Consider the following 19,795-nt stretch of genomic DNA (forward strand, 5'->3'; position numbering starts at 1 on the left):
GTCCATGAATTTGGATGGGGAAAAAAAGCACATCCTTATTTTCACTAATCTCTATCTGGAACTTGGCATTTCCTTGAATTATGTAAAAACATGACCCTCAGAAGGAGTCTGTGGCACAAAATAGGTTAAGAACCCCTGCCCTATGCCATGCTGCCCCTAATAATATATTCCCTTTAAAAATATGTTTTAAAACTTAGCCAGGAGTTGAAGTCAACCTCATTTGCAATGCCACCCTTTTCCCTTTTTGCAAAATTGGGATATTTCCCCTTCTCCAAATCAAATGAGATAATATTGTTAAAAGGCTTAGTGCCATGCTTGGCACATAGTAGGTGCTATGTAAATGCTTATTCCTTTTCTTCCCTTCTCTTCTCCAATTCTTTGGTGCTTATCTCATTCTCCATGATCTTCCAGAGACCATTGGCCTCCGTTCAACAGTCGCATCTGCCACTTCTTTCAGTACCCTGAGCCTAGTGAACTTCGATTTATTGGGGTTAGCTTGGTACTCTATTACTGTCTCCTCATTTCTCTTGGGTATCTATTTCCCGTTAACCATTTTTGTTTTATCCTTGCCAATCCAAAGATCATTCCCCTTGGGAGAAAAAAAACAGAAAGAGTAAGAATTCTGCCTTTTCTCCATCACCCTATCCTTTTCTTTGATCCTCCTCCTGTTCTGGAAGGAAGGAAGGAAGGAAGAGAAGGGGAAGGGAGGAAAGAAGGAAGAAAGGAAAGAAGAAAGAAAGAAAGAAAGAAAGAAAGAAAGAAAGAAAGAAAGAAAGAAAGAAAGAAAGAAAGAAAGAAGGAAGGAAGGAAGGAAGGAAGGAAGGAAGGAAGGAAGGAAGGAAGGAAGGAAAGGAAGGAAAGGAAGGAAGGAAAGGAAGGAAGGAAAGAAGGAAGGAAGGAAGGAAGAGAAAGGGAAGGGAGGAAAGAAGGAAGAAAGGAAAGAAAGAAAGAAAGAAGGAAAGAAAGGAAGGAAGGAAGAGAAGGGGAAGGGAGGAAATAAGGAAGAAAGGAAAGAAGAAAGAAAGAAAGAAAGAAAGAAAGAAAGAAAGAAAGAAAGAAAGAAAGAAAGAAAGGAAGGAAGGAAGGAAGGAAGAAAAGAAAGAAAAGAGAAGAAAGAAAGAAAGAGAGAGAGAGAGAGAGAGAGAGAGAGAGAGAGAGAAAGGAAAAGAAAGAAAAAGGAGGAAGGAATTCTTTTCTTTCCCTCATGCTTAGCATTCCTTACTAGTCTCCACCCATCCTGAGCTTTAGTGTCCTAGTAGTAACACTACTCTTACTGGACTATGCCATGCTTTTAGAGTCATCCTTCAACCCTACCACTGCTACATGTGTCTTAAAATAGGAGTTGATTAGGGAGTTCCCTGTGCATCCACATCCTTATCTTGGGGCAGCTTCTTCTTTTCTTTGTCATTGGATTTGTTTCTGTTTCTGTTCAGCATCTCAGTGTCTAGAGCTTCCCATTTGAGGAAACCCTTGTCCTTAGCCAATAGTATGTCTTCTTTTACTCATTTGTGAACCTTAATAATCTCTCATCCTGGCTTGAGGTACTAAGTTCCTGAACTTTTCTCTATTATGCTTTATTCCTTTCAATCTTCCCCTGGCTGCTGCCAACATATCTCAGTGCCTAGTTCTGACATTCCCTCCCTCCTTTCTTCCTCCCCCTGTCTGCCACACACTCTAGACCCACAAATGTGCATTTTCTAGGGTTTTTATTTACAAGGGGAAAAGAATATATAAATTCAGAAATGCCAAGATAAGAAAATTAGAAGTGTGTATAAAATATTCTACTCAGCCAAGATTGGAGAGGACCCAAGCTTGCTAAGCTATTCTGTAGCTCATGTTTCCCAAGCCTAGCTCAGTCCCATGATTCCCTAAGCCTGAAAAGCATTTCCCCACCTAGGCATTCTGGACCAAGCTCACTTACCTCCTATAATCCCAAGGTCACTCTCAGCCAATCAGGAAGCCTTTCTTATTGTCAAGATGCTTTTGGCACTCCACTGGACATTCCTACCTAAGTAACTGCTTTCCCAGGAGGGAAGAGAAAAACGACCTCATATAAGATGTTACAGTTGCATCCATAACCTAGGAAAAATTAATTGAACTGCACACCCAATTCATCTCCACGGTTCATAATAACAATAAATCTTATTTCTGTGGAGCTTTACAGTTGACAAAGCACTTCTCTCAAAGCTCCATGATACAGCCACTCCATGTATCCCCATTTTACAGATGATTAAACAAGGCCTTGAAGTTAAGTAACTTGTCCAGAGTCCTAGCTAGTGTGTATCAGAACCAAGGTTCAAACACAGGTCTCTTGATTCTCACAGTTCAGGGCTCCTTCTATGCCAGCACTGCTCTTTCCCCTACGTTATGTATTGATGCTACACTTTCCTAACAAGTTCTAATCCAAGTTTTTATTTAGGATAGGGAAGACTTGAGTATGTCTGCAGCAATAGAGAGGGAGGGGAAATTGAAGATTTAGGAGACAGAGTGCGTGATTGATAAAGCAAGGTCCCAGAGGCAACAGGGTAGGATCAAAGGCATATAGCCTTGGAAAAGAAAAGGGTTAGTTAGTTCTTCCTCTGAAATGGCAGGGAAGAAGGGCAGAATGGGTAGAAAAATTAAAGGTGGAGACTCCTCTCCCCAAAGGAAAACCCCAGTGCAGGCCACCCAGAACGAGACCCTGGCATATGGCATGTTCCATAGAGTCTCCCAGTTAGACTACCTCAAAGAGGCCAGGAGCTCAGACAATATTTCCAAGCAAGGGAGTCCAAGGGAAATCTGGCCAGGAGCCCCTGCCAGCGATTGAAAGCAGCAAATCCTACTTTTCGCCTTCTCACTTTGAAAATGGTACACATTTTAGCTCTTTAATCATGGTGCATTTTTTTCCTAGTTCCATAAGGTAAAAAAGCTTCAGCAGATGTCTCCTCCAGCTCCTTCCCACTCATACCTCCTTTCGAGAAAGTGACAGCCTATCTAGGGCCCCCATACTCTGCCTTGCTTAGCCTGACCTCAGCCGCAAAGGGACTTGACATGTGAGGTTACAGATGGGGAAAAGGACCCTCTCTGGGATGAGAACCATCAGTAGGGTATGGTAAATCAGGGTGCTCACCCTTGGGACTGTGCTCAGGGTAGGGGGAGGGTGGTACCTAGCTCTGAAGTGACTCAGGGAGCAGGTGGGAGGAGTAGATGGCATTACCAGCTGGTGCGAAAAAAGACCTGGCATTCAGCATGTAGCCCCTTCCTTCTCTTACCTCCCCCAACCCCCCAGCTGTCACCAAGGCAACAAGAGGGAACAGAGCTTAAGGCCACCTCTCTGGTAGCACCATCCCATTCCCCTTGCTCAGTTTGCCCTCTTCCTGCCCTCTCCTGTCTGCTTCCCTGCCAAGGCAAGATTCATTGGCTATTCATTGTAATCTGAGGTCACCTGAATACCAACCTTGGGGGAAATCTCAGCATAGTGATCAGGGCCACTGATCTGGGCTGGCCACCACTGAAGGTTTGGTTCAGGGAAAGTGTGGCATGAAGTAGTCCCCAGTGGACCTGGCTGTGGCATAGGGAAGGGAGATGGGCTTCTGGACTCAGCAGAGACATCTTGATTTAGGTCTCCCCACCAACGCCACTGCCACCACTTCTGCTGCTGCTGCTGCTGCACCCCCACCATGTAGGCATCACATGCTGTGGCCCTAACTCTCTGCTCCTCATTCTTAGAGTCAGGAGCCCTGAGTCAGGAGCTGTGAGATCCTGCAGCTGCAGCTTTCTCACACAACAGCTGACTGAGTGACTCGGCCTGGGCCTGTCACAGCACTGCTCACCCTGTGCAGGAGGCACCGGGAAGCACCTGATGTTCACTTGTCTGCGATTTCATGCCTCGGGTCGCCCCCACCCTGGTCACCACCCCTGATGGCTACTGGAAGTTCTCCCAGGAGCACTGTGAGCTGGCCAGCCTGCCTACCCCACATCTCTCACTCCCTTCTTTCTCTAGCCCACTTTGCCCTAGGTCTTTTCCCTTCAGCCCAGGTGCCAAGTGTGGCCTGGGCATCCTGTGGCCATCCAGCCCTCTTTTGCAACCAGCTCAGGAAAAACAGTTCCCTGGCACCTAGTGACTAACCCAGCTCGGCTGTTTTAGACTTGTAGAGAGGCAATGTAATTTAATGGTCTGAGAGTCAGAAGACCAGATTCTGCATAGCATTGCTGTTGCTTATTAGTTAAATGACAAGTACCCCACCCTTCTCCAGACCTCAGTATGCCCATCAATAAAGTAGGAGTGTTAAAGATTGCACCTTATAGGTATGACATGGGAATGATATTTTTCTAGTCTTAAGGAATAAAAGCTAGAAAGATCTTTAGGACAACTTCATTTTATAGATGGGAAAATTGACACTCAGAAATAGGGACATGACTTGCCTAAGGTCAGTGACCAAGCCAGGAATAGAGTCCAGGTCTCCTGGCACTCAGACCAGTGTTTTTCCCACGGCCCCTTCTTTCCTCTCATGGATGGGGAAGGCATTTTTTAGTCCTGAGATGTTTATTATTAGCATGATAATAACTCAAGATCCTTCAAGTATTTTTATCTCTGGTGCATAAATCCTCTCAATTATTATATCCAGGCTTCTTTCCTTTGCTCCTTAGATGTCAGCATTTCAGGCTAACACCCTCATTCGAAAGGTGAAGCGGACACTGCCCAGCCCCCCTCCAGAGGAGGCCCATATGCCCCTCCCAAGCCAAGCACATTCCCAGATGTATATGGCCAGCCTCCTTCAGAAGGGCCTGGCAGGGCCACCTGTCCAGGTGACCAAAGCCAGCCTGCTCAAGGAGCTGGACCGTGACCTCAAGCTGGTGGAGCATGAGTCCACAAAACTGAGGAAGAAGCAGGCCGAGCTGGATGAAGAGGAGAAGGAGATCGATGCCAAGCTGAAGTACCTGGAGTTAGGAATCACTCAGAGGAAGGGCTCCCTGATGAAGGACCGAGTTGGCCGAGATTACCCCTATCTTCGGTGCCTTGGGGAAAACCGAGACTACATGTCGGATAGCGAGCTCAACAATTTACGCCTCGCTGGCTATGAGAGCGGGGCCGTCCATGTGAGGCCAAGCACAGCTCCAACCAATCAGTATTCTGACTTTTCAGCCACTCAATACACGTCGGCTTCCTCCTACCCTCCCTATCAGTACCCACCAGGGCAGGGTCCTCCACCAGCCCCCACAGCCTTCCAGCACACCCGCTTCCAGCCTCCCCAGTACCCAGTGGGCAGTTCTGGCCCTGCTCAAAATGGCTTCCAGGCCAACCAGGTGCCTGCCTACCCAGCTCAGGGCACATACCCAGCACCTGCTTTCCCTCCAAGCGCAGGCTACCCGACTGAACATGGTCTCCAGGGCCAGCAGAACTTCCGTCCTGCTCCCCACTACCAGCCCCAGACAACTTACCCAGGCCAAATGCCCCACCCACCCCCTCAAAATGCCCTCTTCCCAGACCCGTCTGACGGTCACGCCTCCCATCAGAAGCCAAGGCAGACCTCACTAGCTGACTTGGAACAAAAGGTCCCTACAAACTATGAAGTGATCACAGCACCCCCAACCGTAATGTCTTCGGCCCCTTCAGAGCCCACATACAGTGCACCGGCAGTGACCAGCAGCTATGACCAGTACAAGGCTCCAGAGCCCCCCAGGCCCAGTGACCGAAGTAGTGTGAGCCAGAGCCCTGGACCCACTTACTCTTCTGAATCACTGTACACCAACCTGGAGCAGAACATTCCTAGGAACTATGTGATGATCGATGACATTAGCGAGCTGACCAAGGACAGCACGCCCTCGGCAGTGGAAAGCCAGAAGCCAGAGTCCCGGCCCCAAGGCAGTAACGGGCGTTATGCAAAGGACAAAAGTGACCTGGGAGAATCTGAAGGCCCCAGCGTTCCCTGCTGTTACTCAAAAGGGGAAGAAGAGTCTGAAGAGGATGTCTATGATCACCATGGTACTGACCACCGAGGGAAGAGCAGTTATCACCGGAGCTCAGAGAGTGATGGAAGGATGTCAGGCAGTGGAGGGGGGTCCTCCTACTACTATGGGGACAGTGACTATAGACACTCATCTCGGCCAGAGAAACATGGATCCAGCATGGGAGGACCAAAGCATTCTTCTAAGAATCTGGCCCCCGCTGTCATCTCATCGAAGCGCAGCAAGCATCGGAAACAAGGCATGGAACAAAAGATCTCCAAGTTCTCACCTATAGAAGAGGCCAAAGACGTCGAATCCGATCTGGCCTCCTACCCCACGACGCCCTCAGTCAGCAGCAGCATGTCCTCCAGAGGGAAGAAGTTTCAAGATGAGATCACCTATGGCCTTAAGAAGAACGTGTACGAACAGCAGAAATACTATGGAGTGTCGAGCCGGGATCTGATAGAGGAAGATGACCGCGCATACAGCAGCAGGTCCCGATCATCAGTGAGTTATGGCAGCGACAAGTCCAGCCACGATATAAGCAGCCGAGGCAAGTCCTATGAGCGTGAGCGAGAGAGCATGGAGAGGTTACAGAAAGCCAGCTCAAAGCCATCGTCCCTGAGCATGTCCCAGAGCCGAGGGCGGCCCCCCATGCGTAGCCAGGCTTCTGAAGAAGAAAGCCCCATCAGTCCCTTAGGAAGGTCTGTGGGAGGACCCCGCTCTTCGGGAGGGCCGCTCCCTCCAGGGGCTGGAGATGGCTGCTCTCCATTCTGCTCCAGTCACTCCTTGCCTGATGTCCAGGAACACATCAAAGATGTGCCAAGGACCCACTCATACAAGCATGAGGAAGGTTACAACCTGGACGATTCCCACTGCGTGGTTTCAGACAGCGAAGGTAACGGCTCTCTTTGGTGATTTCTGACAGAGCATGTTCAAAGCTGAGCTTGTGCAAACCAGTATGGGGCCCCTGCTATTTGCCTGCCCGGGCCATGCTGTTGTCCCATTGCTGGCTTCTGTTGGCCCAGCTCCGTGTCCTGCCTGTGCGTGTCCCATGTGGCGATGTTCTCTCTGGGTCTCTAGAGGGTGGGTGGGTCCGAGGCTTGGGGGGGCTCTTTTTCTTTTTTTGCATGTGGTGAGCTGCTTGCATTCTTTCATTTCGTTGCATGGCTTCAGCCTGGCCTACGTTCCCGGTGCCTGAGCGAGAGATTGACTGTGATCTGTTTTTGGTTTCTGAAGCTTATCACTTGGGTCAGGAGGAGACAGACTGGTTTGATAAGCCCCGAGAATCCCGTTCAGAAAGGCTCAGACATCATGGTGGCCACTCCTCATCCTCCTCCTCCTCCCAGAAAAGACCCCCTGTCAAACATACTTACCATGATTATGATGAGCCCCCTGAGGAGGACCTGTGGCCACATGATGAGGGACTCCAGGGCCGCCATTCTTCCAAAGAGCATCGGCACCATGGGGACTATGGCCGGCACTCCTCGGGGTCTTCATCTTCCCGCCACCAGGGTGAGGAGTCTTCTCGGAGGGTCTCGAAGCCACACCCCCGAGACTCTGGCCGCCATGAAGGCAGACCTCACTCGCAGCCTTCTTCCCAGAAGAAGGCCCAGCAGGCCGACCCAAGGAGCCAGCCATCGTACCCCAGCTCTCAGTCGGAATACTCACAGCCATCCCGCCAGTCAGCGGCCTACCACCATCCCTCAGAGTCCAAAAAAGCTCAGCGGCCGATGCAGTCCGGCCCCTCGGCTCAGCCCCCTAAGTCTGAGCCTCTGGCCCACTCACAGCCACAGCAGACAAGGCAACCTCAGTCAGGACCTTCCCAGCAGCCGCTGCCACCACAGTCCTCCAGGCAGCAGCAATCTCGCCAACCCCCTCCGCAGCAGCAGCAGACGAGCCACGGGCCACAACCAACTCAGTCTCAGACGCAGCAGACACCGTCACAAGCTCGGCTGCAGCAGCAGCAGCAGCAACAGGGGATGCCAGGGCAGCCTTCCTCCCGGGGCCAACAGCCCCCAGCTGGTCAGCAGGCTGGCAAATCAGTGCCAGGCCATCCCCCGTCGGCAGGTGCCCAGCCTGCAGGCCCAGTGAGTATGCCTCAATGTTTGGGGGTCCTCTGCTGGGACCTATTTTTCTCATTCTCTCCCCTTCCACCAACCTGGCTGCCACATGTGTGGCAGAGCCACTGGGAGTCCCAGGAAGTTGAGGCTGATAGTAAGTGTCCTCGGGGTCTAGGGGAAGGTTGGATGAAAGAGACAGTCCAACATAACTGGTACTTTCATTAACCTAACAGCCAACATTTCTTGGGTCCTGTGTAAGGCCCCTTTCCCAGGGGGCCACTTCAGAAGGCCTTAGGAGGCCTGTATCTTAGATATAGGCTACAAAGACAAACCATCTGGCTAAAAGAAAGTGATTTTGGTTTTGCAAGCAATATTCAAGAGCGGGATTAGCTGGAGGAAGCCCAGTGTGAACCGGATACAAAACAACTTCTGCTTGCTGTGGAAGTCATCTGCTGTGAGCCACCTTCAGGTGCCTCCGGGGCAGGGGCAGGGGTCCCTTGTCTTAGGTTCCCTTCTATGTGCTTCCTAACCCAAAACAGAGATTCCCATCGACCAGTAGAGCTGGAAGGAACCTCAGAGGTCACAACCTCATTCTCTCCTTCTACAGTGAAAGAAATAGGCTCAGAGAGGTTATTACATGGCTTTCAAATCACACATGTTCATAAGATCTAGAGCTGGAAGGGCCGTTAAAAGTTATGTAGTCCAAGCCCATGATTTCATAAATGGGGAAACTGAGGCCCAGAGAGAAACCAGCTTTTTAACCAGGCCCCTCCATAGCCAGAGCTACTTTTTGGCCTTATGAACCTCCATATTGAAAGCTAAGGCCCTATCAGGCTTATGATCCAGCTCATGTGGTTCTGACAGGTTTCCTCAACAGAATCTTGTATAAAGATAGAGCCAGGGCTTCCTTAACTCCCTGCCCTGGGGGAAATGAACTCACTCAGCTGCTATCTGAGCCTTGAAAGAGCCTTCTCCTGGAGTCCATGCTAACCTCGGCCATCCTGGGCCCTCCCCTTTGTGGGGCTCATGCCTTTTCCTTATCCCAGGAATTGTCCCACCCTGTCCTCCTAAGTCCAAACCCTCTAGTCTCCTGTCCTGCCCTCAGCCTCCATCCTTCCCTAAGGAACCCTGGGAGCTACTGGACTGGGATTTGCCCCATTCCTCTTTACAGATGTCCTGACCACCTGTGGCCCAGGCACCACACTCTTGTGGTGAGGGCCTGTTCCTGAACTCTGGGCCGATTCCAGGCCTAAATGATCAAGGGATGGGAAAAGGGGAAGGTAGGAAAAGGATGTGCCCAGAAGTCTCGGTCCTAACTAAGGAGACTGTTTAATATTGCAGCTGAAAGCTGAGCATCTGGACAGCTCCAAACCCACAGCCAAAGTGCAGCAGCAGCAGCAGCAGCCGCAACAGGGGAGGGTCCCACATGCCCAGCCACAGGGGGCTGCCACCGCAGGTGAGATTTCAGCCCTAGCTGCAGCACGGGATGCTGCCTGCCTGCACTCTGACCGGAATCAGCCCCAACTTCTATTGATTCATGACTGAGAGGCCCCTTGGCCAGGGGCCAAATTCTCCCATCCTTGAAGGCACATTTGCTACCCATGGAGAAGAACTTGCTACAGACAAATGGGTCAGAAAAGGAGAGCCCAGGGTCAGAGGGGATCACAGGCAGATCAGGTGTTATTGAGGTAACCCTGGTACTACAGAAATTAGCACAGTGCAGGAACCCTAAATACAAGTGTTGTCTTCTAGCTTTAGCTTTGCCCTTGTGGGATTCCGGAGCATGCCCCTCCCCAATCTCCTTCCTCCCCTCCTGCCCTCCCCATTTCCTCCTCACATTTTGGGAGTTTTTCCCATTGTTCTCTCCCTCATCTCCTCCTTTCCCCTCTTCCTCCTCCATCCTTTTCTTCTTCCTCTTCTTCCGCCTCCTGTTCTTCCTTCTGTCCTCTTCCTCCTCCTCTTCTCCTGGCATCATATTCCATATCCTCATTCCATCTGGTCAGATTCAGAAACACAGAGCTTCATGGCTGTCCCTAATATTCTAGGATTCTCCAGATGCCAGAAAGGGAAAGGGGAAAGCTAAGACCACATGGCCTCTTAGGGGTATCTAGTGGTATTGATGTGTGACCCTCCAGTAGGGGCCAATGGATGGCTTGGAATCACCCAGGGTTTTGAATTTCTTGCTCAGGTACCAAAGTGGGAGTGAAGCCTGGGGGAGTCCCACCAGCATCAGGAGTCCCCACAGGCCAGCCTGGGGCCGACGGAGAAAGTGTGTTCTCCAAAATCCTTCCCGGAGGGGCAGCAGAACAAGCAGGCAAACTGACCGAAGGTATAGCTGGACTCTCAAAGACACTGCTGAATAATCTAGCCCCAGCCTCCCAGGGCTTGGAGATAGATGACCTGAGCCCCACCCTTCATTTCACTGAAGCCTGTAGAGAGGCAGTGACACAGCCACAGGCTGAACCCAGGATCATAAATAGAAAGCTAGAAAAAAACCTCGGAAATCATCCAATTCAACCCCGTCATCTGACAGATGTGGAAACTGAGGCCCAGGTTCTCTGCTAGTATATCCAGCTGCTCTTTCTACCTCTAACTTTCCCTCTCCCTGGCAGAGGTATGGTCAGATGCCAGTGAGGCAGCTGTACCAGATGCCATTGGCAGAAGAGATTATGGAAAGCTGCCTTCAGTCTCCCCCCAGTCACTCTGGTTAATTTTCCTAGAGTTAGCCCTGGGACTTAGGGGTGCTTCTGTTACCACCCAAATCCACCCAGGGACTCTGACAGTGGCCTGGGATTCTCTAGCTGTGCTATGATCCACTGGAGTCAGGATGTCAGGGCCTAGAAAAGCTAGCTTAAATCTGCCAGAGCTGGAGTCCTGAATAGGTTCTCTTACCCTCCCTTCGCTGCCTCCCACCTGGCTCTGGCCTCAACAGTAAGAACAGCAGGAAATGAGGGCCTGCTGGCTGAGAAAGTAGAACTATACTTCCCTTCTAGGTACAGCCCACACCTTGAGTTAGGGAGAGGGAGGAAGGGAGGGAGGGGAAGAGAGAGAGAGAGAAAGAGAGAGAGAGAGAGAGAAAGAGAGAGAGAGAGAGAGAGAGAGAGAGAGAGAGAGAGAGAGAAAGGTAGGGAGGGGGAGAGAGACAGAGACAGAGACAGAGCACGTGGGCAGGTGTGTAAAAGGCTGAGCCTGTAAGAATAAGGCCAGGCAGGCATGTTGGGTGAACGTTGGGTGTATTCTATGAGTCCAGGTTGAGAAGGGGGTGGTGGGAAGAGAGCCTTGGTGATAACTGGAAGAGGAGTCCAGGCTGAATATCATGCAGGAAGATGGAGGGAAGGCCGGGGATCCTCCTCCTTTCCATGACTGTTCAGTGCCCCCAGAAACTTTCCAAGCAGTCAGGTTCACACCCCAAAGCTCCTTTTCTCTTTGTATTTTACAGCTGTGTCTGCTTTTGGAAAGAAATTTTCTTCATTCTGGTGATCCTGTGCTGTAGGGTGAGTGGATACCACTTGAGAATCACTGGAATCATCCTCAAAATAGAAAGAACCTGATTCGAGGATCTCCTACCCTCCTCTTCCCACTAGGCTTTTGCCCAAGTTAGGTCTCAACCATTTGGGAGATCTGAGTCCTTAAACCAGCACAGCCCTTTTCTGCTCTGAGTTCCTATCCAGCCACCCTCTCTTGTCTAGTAGGACATGCCTGACTGTCTGAACAGTAGAGAGGGACCCCATTCTCCTGTCTAGAGGAGAGGGGAAGAGTCTAGAGGAAGCCTTCCAGGTCCCTGCACTAGCCCCATACAGGCATGTCTTACGCATCAGACTATTTCAAGCCCTATGGTAGGGGCTGATGTCTATATATGAGAAATGTAGACACTACCCAACATCCAACTGGGGTCATGGCATCCCAGCTGAGCTGGGCTTCCTAGGCCCTCAGCTCTGGCCCTAAGAAAAAGCGTCCAACCAAAAAAAGAAATGTCTCCATTCTGAAAGTTTGTGAGGTCAACTGTAAGCCCTAGGTTGTTGAACAGGCAAACATCCACCCCCTTCCCTCAGGTTCTATAGCCAACATGGTACCTAGAAGCTGCAATGATTCTAATTGCTTTTTCTCTTGCTTTCTCTTCCCCTTCTCTGCCTCTGATCTCCCTGTCTCTTTTCTTTTGTCCCTCCCTGACCTGTCCATACTTGCTCCCTCCCCACTGGGTAATCTCCAACCCGGTTCCTCCTCTGATTCTGGATCCTTCCTGGTTTCCTACTCTTCAACTCCCTCATAGATGTTTTGGAAGATGAATGGAGATAAAGTTATTCCTGTGGAAAAACCTATGAAGAAACTAATGGATTTCACCACAGCCTAGGACTCTGCGTATAACAGTAAGTGTGCTGCCTGTGGTGTCAGGGCATGGGGAATCACAGTAGCCTAGATTTATTTAGAGCTGGAAAGGGCCTTCGATATCATCTGGTCCAACCCTTTCCTTTTACAAATGAGGTACCTGAGTCTTGGAGAGACTCAGTGGCTTGCCACATGTAGTAAGTGGCCAAGCCATGTTCAAACCAAGTCCCTTTACCTGCAGATCCAATGTCTTTTCCATTCTTTCACTGAATAAGGACCATGGGTTGGAGCTGGGTTGTTTTGTTGTTTGTTTGTTTTTTGAATTGGAGCTGTTTTTCTCCCTGAGCATGTTCTAATTCCCATGAGTCTCTGCAGTCATGGAATTCCTTCATCAATAAACACGTATTAAGCACCTTCTGGGAGCAAGGCCCTTAGTTCTGTACTGGGGACATAAGGGTAGACAATGGCACAGATCCTGCCCTCAAGGAGTCTGCCTGTGAGCAGAAAGGAAGTCCTCAGACAGAAGTAACGAGTTCACGGGACTTCCTCACTGCAAACCTGTGACATAGAAAGTGCCGGTATTTTTTTATCCCCATTCTGCAGGTGAGGAAGCTGAGCTTCAGGGGGGTAAAATGGCTAGTGTTGGAGCCAGGTCCTATGATATCATATCCAGTTCTTTTTTTCATTATACCATGCGGTTTCTGACGAACCAGGAATACGAAGACATTAAACAAGTTGTCAGCAAGTATGGGCCTACTATGTGCCAAGTGCTCTCAAGAAGTTTATGACCTGATAGGAGGAAAGTAAATAACCAGGGTGGGAAGGCAAATGACGTAGAAGCAAAAGAGGAGGTTCAGAAAGAGGAGGGAGAGGTGACCTTCGTCTAGGGAATAGTGAAGGGGGAATCAGGAGGAGGTAGCAGCTGAGTTGAGCCTTCAGATTAGAGAGGGACTTCTACAGCTGGAGGTGGATGGGGAGACCATTCTAGACTTGGGCGGTGGTGGAGGGCGTGGGGGGGTCAGTGTGAACAAAGACGCAAGGATGGAAGAAGGCCAGGCGAGAGAGAAGGGCAGAAAGCCATCCATCTTGGTCCAGTCTGACCTGACAACGACAAAGGAGAGTTGAGATGGAGCCACCAAGCTGGCCCTGCCCGGCTGGGATGAGTGAGATAGGCTTTCAGGAGCAACAAGTGCCTTGCACATAGTGGGTGCTTAATAAATGGGCTTTGAATCAAATAGAAACAACTGAGATGCAGATGGTGAGTTCCCATGGAGGCTGAGTGTAGAGAAGCCTTCATGGTTCTGCTCCTGTCTGGGTGCCCCATTCTTCATGATTGAGGCCCGGTCCATTCGGGGGCCTGTGGAGTGAGAGGCTGGGGAACACACACCCAGAACTCAAGGGAAAATGGTTCTCCCTGGTGAATTTCTCACCAACCCTAGAGTAGGCGGGAGAGAAACTTTATTAGCAAGTTTGCTGCGTGACAGAAGCAGTGGCATAAGGGGAAACAGCTCCTGATACTAAAGCTCCTTGTCTCAGGGCTAAACAATATAGTTTCTCTCTCCCCTGATAAGGCTGAGTGGGATGTCCCCCATCTACTGGCCCTTCTTTTTTGAACAAAGGGTCTTCTGCTCCTTCTTATACCTCTCTCCTCCCTCTGTTCTTCTAGCCTGCTATCTCTTTCCCTCTGTGTTCTCCTCCCTGCCCTTCACCTGAACAAGTATCCATTCACAGGACAGGGCAAAAATAATCCTGGGCTGTGAGGCCTTGGGTCATAAGAAGTCAGATGTTGGAATGAAATTTGTCTAAGTCAGTCAGTTACCCTGAATCCATAGATGGGGTAAGGCGGTACAGTGGAAAAGAGAGTGTTCCTTGATCTACTCAGTCTGAAGGGTTGAGGGAGGGATGGGGGCTAACTTTTAGTTAACTGATCCATTCCCTCAAACACCCCATTTCTTAGAATCATAAAATGGCAAAACTAGAAAGGATTTCAGGAGTCATCTTGCCCACCTCCCTCATTTAATAAGAGAAGGGAACTAAGACACAGATTGCTTGTGACTCATGCCCCCAGTGCTTTTCCCTTGGTGCTGGACGTATGGCTAGTCATGGCTGGAGCCAGGACCCTTGGCTTCTGACCCAAGTCCACTGCTTTCTGATTGTTCCTTAGAGTGAGGAGTTGGCTACTAACCTATTAGCACCGACTTCCTCCCAGCTCCCTCTGAATCACTCATCACACCGTTGAATGTGGTACCTTTGTCCTACTTCGCTGGTTAGTCCCTAAGCCCTGGAGCAGAGGAATAAACATGGTTACTGCAAGGGCTTTTATGAGGAATGACCCCTGTCTGCTAGTCTGTGTAGATGCCCACCAGCTCACAAGCACAAGAAGAAGAAGCCTTTACAGCTAGACCATCTGCTTGTTCTGGATGATCTAGGTTTGACAAGGAACAGAAGTAAAATGTGGCATCTTTCAGTGTAATGGGGGACTAGCCAATGAAGGCCCACTCCTAGGAGTGTGTGAATACTTGGCGAGCCTGCTTCAGGTAGGGATTTCTATTTTGCATGCCCAGAAGCCAGCTCACTACCATCCATGAGGGTCCTCTGCACATGTGCCTAGTACTGAGCACTCGTTGGCCAGTCCTCTGTCATGCCAGCCTGAGCATGAGCAAGATCATAGTGTTCCTAAGTTGCAGGCCTCACTTTACCCCAAGTGCCTGACCATCACTGACAGCTCCCCAGAGTAGATGATGCAATAGTCATAGTCAGCGGGCCGGATGAACACTTAGGGGATCATCTAGATTCTAGTTGAACCTCTTCATTTGGCAGTTGGGGAAACAGGCCAGTATCCTTTTTTCTTTATGCTAGATGCCAGCACCTTGCCTGGGCAGTGTGAAGTTTCTCCAACTTATAAATGAGAGCTTATTCCTTTATTAATTAGTTTTTTTCTGTTCTCCCTGACTCCCTCTTCCTCTCCTCCTTCTCTCCCTGCTTTTCTTTACCACCTCTCTTTTCCTCCCTTCTTTTTTCTCCCTTTCTTCTTCTTCCTCCTTCCTTGCCTTTCTTTCTTCTCCTTCCTTTCCTTTCTTCATTATCAGTTCCTTTGTGCTGAGCTGAACTTGCATACATTATCTTTCTCTTGCAGTGAAGGTTGGTGGGACTTTGGGGAGAGTGGGATCCCCAGCATTTGTGACAGAGCCTCCCATGTCAGGCAGCGTCCCCTCCCCCACATGATCAGCTCAGTCATTTCTCCAGCACAGAGTCCATGGGGGTGTACACCTGAGTCCACGGAGAAGAGAGTAGCCATCGGAACCTGACACCTGGCAGCTGGCATGGACAACTCACCCTTGAAACACAGTGAAGCCTTGACATGGCCCAGCAAGAAGGGTAGTGTCCCTTAAGGCTTCAACTGCTTTATTAAGCAAGCAATATGGGGCACTGGCCTCTGGCTTCAGCACAGTGATGAAAGTTCCACCCCCTTCCTGGGCCCTACCTACTAAGGTATCTCTGTCCTCACAGAGGGCCTTGTTAGGATATGGACCACACCATTTCACCAGGGTTGAGGAGCAGGAGGAGTGTAGTGGCATCCGAAAGCCTTCATTACTCAAATATCCCTAAGGAGATCGCCCCTCCCATTCTGGCTGATGGCACCTCTGGCACATGGGGCCATAATTCAGCCCACAGAATGAATGTCAGCAGACATTGGAGCAGGAAGGGGGTAATACTGAGGATGGTCCTAGAGGATAGCTAATCCTCACCTTAAAGCAGGACCTCTCCATATAAAGATGGAACTTTGGCCAGAGAGCCATGGTGGCAAGTTCACCAAGCAGCCTTGAGTCTGGGAAGAGACCCAGAGAATGGATTTGCAAGGAAAAGCTTTAATGAAGTTCCCAAAGAAGGAGTTCATAGGTTCAGAGTATTTAGAGCTGGAAGGAATCTGAGAGATCGTCTTGTCCAGCATTTACAGTAGGGGAAATTCAGGTCAGGTTCAGGGCCTGCCCACAGTCACCCAGGCGGTCAGTAGCAGTGCTGGGATTTGAACCCAGTTACTCTGACTCCAAATCCAGTGCTCTTTCCACTCTACCACAGGAATGTCTGGCACCCAGAGTTGGCAGGCCTGCCTGGAGCTCCGGAAATGCCTGATCAGCCACAGAATTAGCTGAGTTTAAAATAAAAGAGCAGTCATGTTTCACATGTTGAATTTGTTGTTGTACGTTATTTTAGGCTGAACACCTCAAGGGAAAAGTTAGGGAGAAAGAGAGTACCAAATGAAGCATAGACTAGCAATAGACCAGAGTGCAGAGACAGATCAATTAGAGCAGGCAATGAAGCCCATAGATTGGATGCCCCTTGCATGCCAAGCCTTGGTGCAGCAGCACCTGTCCCTCTCCATTCTGTTTTGGACCTGTCCATCTCTCCCAGAGGGCCATTATGGTGGGGCTATAGTGTGGGGGCAGGGGAGGTTAACTCAATTCCCCAAGGAAAGCATCCCCAGTGCAAGAAGCAAAAGCCCCCCCACCACCACCACCCAAGAACCAGTTGTTAAACATTTTAATAGCATACTCCTGCATACATATAGTTCTATGGCCAGTGCTACATGTCAGATAGCTCTTTGACACAGTCCTGAGCCATATCAAAGGCACTTTTTCATCAGCCCAATCCCCAAAGTGGCTTAAGTCCATGGTATCTCAATGGAGTCTAAGAATTCTGGTAGATTTTCTGACAATGTGAAGGCAGCTGGAGAGAGCACTAGACTGTGGGCCTATGGGGCTGAAAGGGAACAGAGAGAACAACCTAGCCTGAGATAGGATCTGCCTCACTGGCCTTTCTACCTTCCAGAATTCCTAGGCTCCACTGAGCTAGGGCCCAGGACTGTGTCTATGGGCTGCCTGACATTTAGCGCTGGCCATGGAACTCTATTTATGCAGGGGTATGCTGGTAAAATGTTTAATAGCTGGTTCTCTGAATTTTTTAAATGTGCCCACTACACACTTTTAAGTTTAATTTGGATTTTGTTCCCCACTTCCTTGTCTAGACAATCAACAAAACAATAAAGTAAACCCTGATTTGTAACATTTTCCAGTTTCCAAGGTGTGAACACTCACACCGAAAATTTAACCAAAACCTAGGACACCCCTGGGTGTATGGCACCAGTCTAAGAAGTACTGGGCACTTTTCAGAGGGCAGTTTGCCCAGCACAGAGTCAGCCTGTGCCCTTTGGGGCCAGGGACATTTTGCCATATCCAAGGCATAAAGAGGCTCTTAACACCTTGATCTCCTTTCTTTCCTCTCTCCCTTTGTGGATTGCCAGTTTGTGACACAGAGGATGGAAGTAGTGTTAGCAATGCTAGGGAGACGATGGAGGGTAGGTGGACTGCAGGGGGAGGGGTATATGTGACACACACTCCCCTCTTTAATGTGTTTAGAGGTAAGGAGGCTGACCTTGAACATCTGACTGGATTAGACAGGAAATACTGCCTTTCTGCTCTCAAACATCTCCAACCACAGCCATTCAGTGAGGCCAAGAGCAATGGAGCCCACATTAGCTTACTTCTCCAAACCTGCTATCACCTGGGCAATATCAGGGCCCAAGAGCAATTCAGCAGCCTCCGGCAGCAAATTCTGTCAACTCTAAGCACTGTCTTTTCTGAACCAGGAGAGAAATTTCATTGTATCTATGAGCAGTAGATGGGAGCCTAATCAGTGCTAGGCCAAACGAGGTCCAGTCCTACTCAGAAAAAGTAGGACAGACTAAGGGACCTCTTTGAGTCCCTTCTTTCTCAGACACTGTGCAAAGTGATGGTTGTTGCCAGGGAGGGTTTGTAGAGAAGTAGCTCTATAGAAGGGTTGCTAGTCCACAAGGGCTTGCACTAACCACATAGTTCCTCTGCAATTTCTGCTCCTTCTAGAAGTGAAATAATTCTCTTTTTCTTTCCATTTCTGTCGTGAACTTGGGGATCTTAAGGCAATGCCATCCTTGGAGACAGCAGAGAGTGCATGAGGGGGACTGGTGTGTAAGGGAGCAAAAAAAATAGGCATGAATAGCCATCCACTGTTCTTGCCAAAATAACTAACTTTCCTTCCTTCCTTCCTTCCTTCCTTCCTTCCTTCCTTCCTTCCTTCCTTCCTTCCTTCCTTCCTTCCTTCCTTCCTTCCTTCCTTCCCCTTTTTCTCTTCCAAGCATCTGAACTCATGGCAAACCCTAGGCTCAGTGACACAAACAGGACAGTGGATGCTTTTCCAGCTGGAGTCACCAGAGTGGGGCATCTGCCCGGAAGCCCCCCAAGGAGTGTCTCCCTCAGAACTGCTCTCCAAAGACAGTGTCTGTAGTGACTCATCCTCCTCTCTGGTGAGCAGTGGCTAGAATGAGCCACAGTCATTCTCGGGGAGACTTTTCTTGAGGAAAACTTGCCAAAGGTCCTGGTTGGGACTGTCCAGAAGCTTGGGGTTCCCACTTTGCCCTTGGAGAAGACTCTTGAACCTCCAAAGGCAGCGCCCCTGCCCAGTGCTCCCCCTTGCCAAGTGGAGCCTGGAGCAGGGCCCAGGGGCCTTTCCTTCAGGGTTATACACAGAGTTCCAGCTCATGCTGACTGGGACTTCTTCACTCTGGAGCCTTCAAAGGTTTTTCCACAGCCTTGGAGATAGGCTTTGAGTTGAGGGCTGGGAGCCAAGAGCTCCATTTCCTTCACATTCCAGTTGGCCCCACAGCTCCCTCTGCGGGCACCCTGTCCTTGGTGATGGAATGCGTGCAGCGAGGGACTTGTGGGATTTAGAGAACTTTAAAAAAAAAAAAACACTAGGACCTAACACTGTTTCATTATTGAAATATGAGGCCATAGGACTCTACAAGGCAGCACGTGCAGACGGTGGCAGGCCAAATGTGTCTGCAGCCACCTTGAAGCCATCACCAAGCATTGTGAAACATCCAAGTGGCAATGCTTTCGTAACAACCATCTCCTTATTTTTACCTATGCCTGAAGATTTCTTTTTATTTCAAAAGCAGCCTTAACCATTCCAATTTTATTTACTTGTATACCTCATAAGCATTTTTCTTTCATTTTTCTTTCCTCTTCCTCCCCCATCTCCCTTTGCCACCCCACCCCCAACACACTTTTTTTTAACTCCTTCTCCCTTTACTCTGTACCTGGTTATCATGGGGTGTCCTCTGTAGAAGCAATAGAGTGCAGTAGGCTACATGAACCCCACGAGGAGGTGGGATGACATCAGGAGAGGCCGCCTCTGCCATTCTCCTTCTCTTACTGTGCAATTCAAGTCCTTCTTAAGCCATTACCAGTGGGCGTGCTCAGAAATTTAAAAACAAAAACAAAAACCAACGAAGCCCATGTGGTTTGAGTTGCCACTCTGAAGGTCCTAGAACCTCTGGCATGGGAAGCGAGAGGGAGCTGCGGTCAGCAGCTGGTGAGCCCAGGGTAAGGGTGTCCCGGTTGGCACCAGGATGACTGCGTTAAGCCAGCCGCTCTCGCCTC

General features: G+C 49.7%; 1 protein-coding gene across 1 annotated transcript in view; it reads left to right on the plus strand.

Moving 5' to 3' along the window:
• Positions 1 to 19,371, plus strand: part of BSN (bassoon presynaptic cytomatrix protein) — a 122,287-nt gene extending 102,916 nt beyond the window's left edge. Inside the window, exons 7-13 of the mRNA XM_036739627.1 lie at positions 4,630 to 6,826; positions 7,168 to 8,018; positions 9,333 to 9,447; positions 10,180 to 10,320; positions 11,431 to 11,485; positions 12,262 to 12,358; positions 18,490 to 19,371. Of these exons, the coding sequence (XP_036595522.1) occupies positions 4,630 to 6,826; positions 7,168 to 8,018; positions 9,333 to 9,447; positions 10,180 to 10,320; positions 11,431 to 11,471 (3,345 nt within the window). The 3' untranslated portion in view covers positions 11,472 to 11,485; positions 12,262 to 12,358; positions 18,490 to 19,371. The remainder of the gene's footprint in view (positions 1 to 4,629; positions 6,827 to 7,167; positions 8,019 to 9,332; positions 9,448 to 10,179; positions 10,321 to 11,430; positions 11,486 to 12,261; positions 12,359 to 18,489) is intronic.
• Positions 19,372 to 19,795: the final 424 nt, after the last annotated feature.

This window comes from Trichosurus vulpecula, chromosome 9 (assembly GCF_011100635.1).
Source record: "Trichosurus vulpecula isolate mTriVul1 chromosome 9, mTriVul1.pri, whole genome shotgun sequence".
Lineage (NCBI taxonomy): Eukaryota > Metazoa > Chordata > Mammalia > Diprotodontia > Phalangeridae > Trichosurus > Trichosurus vulpecula.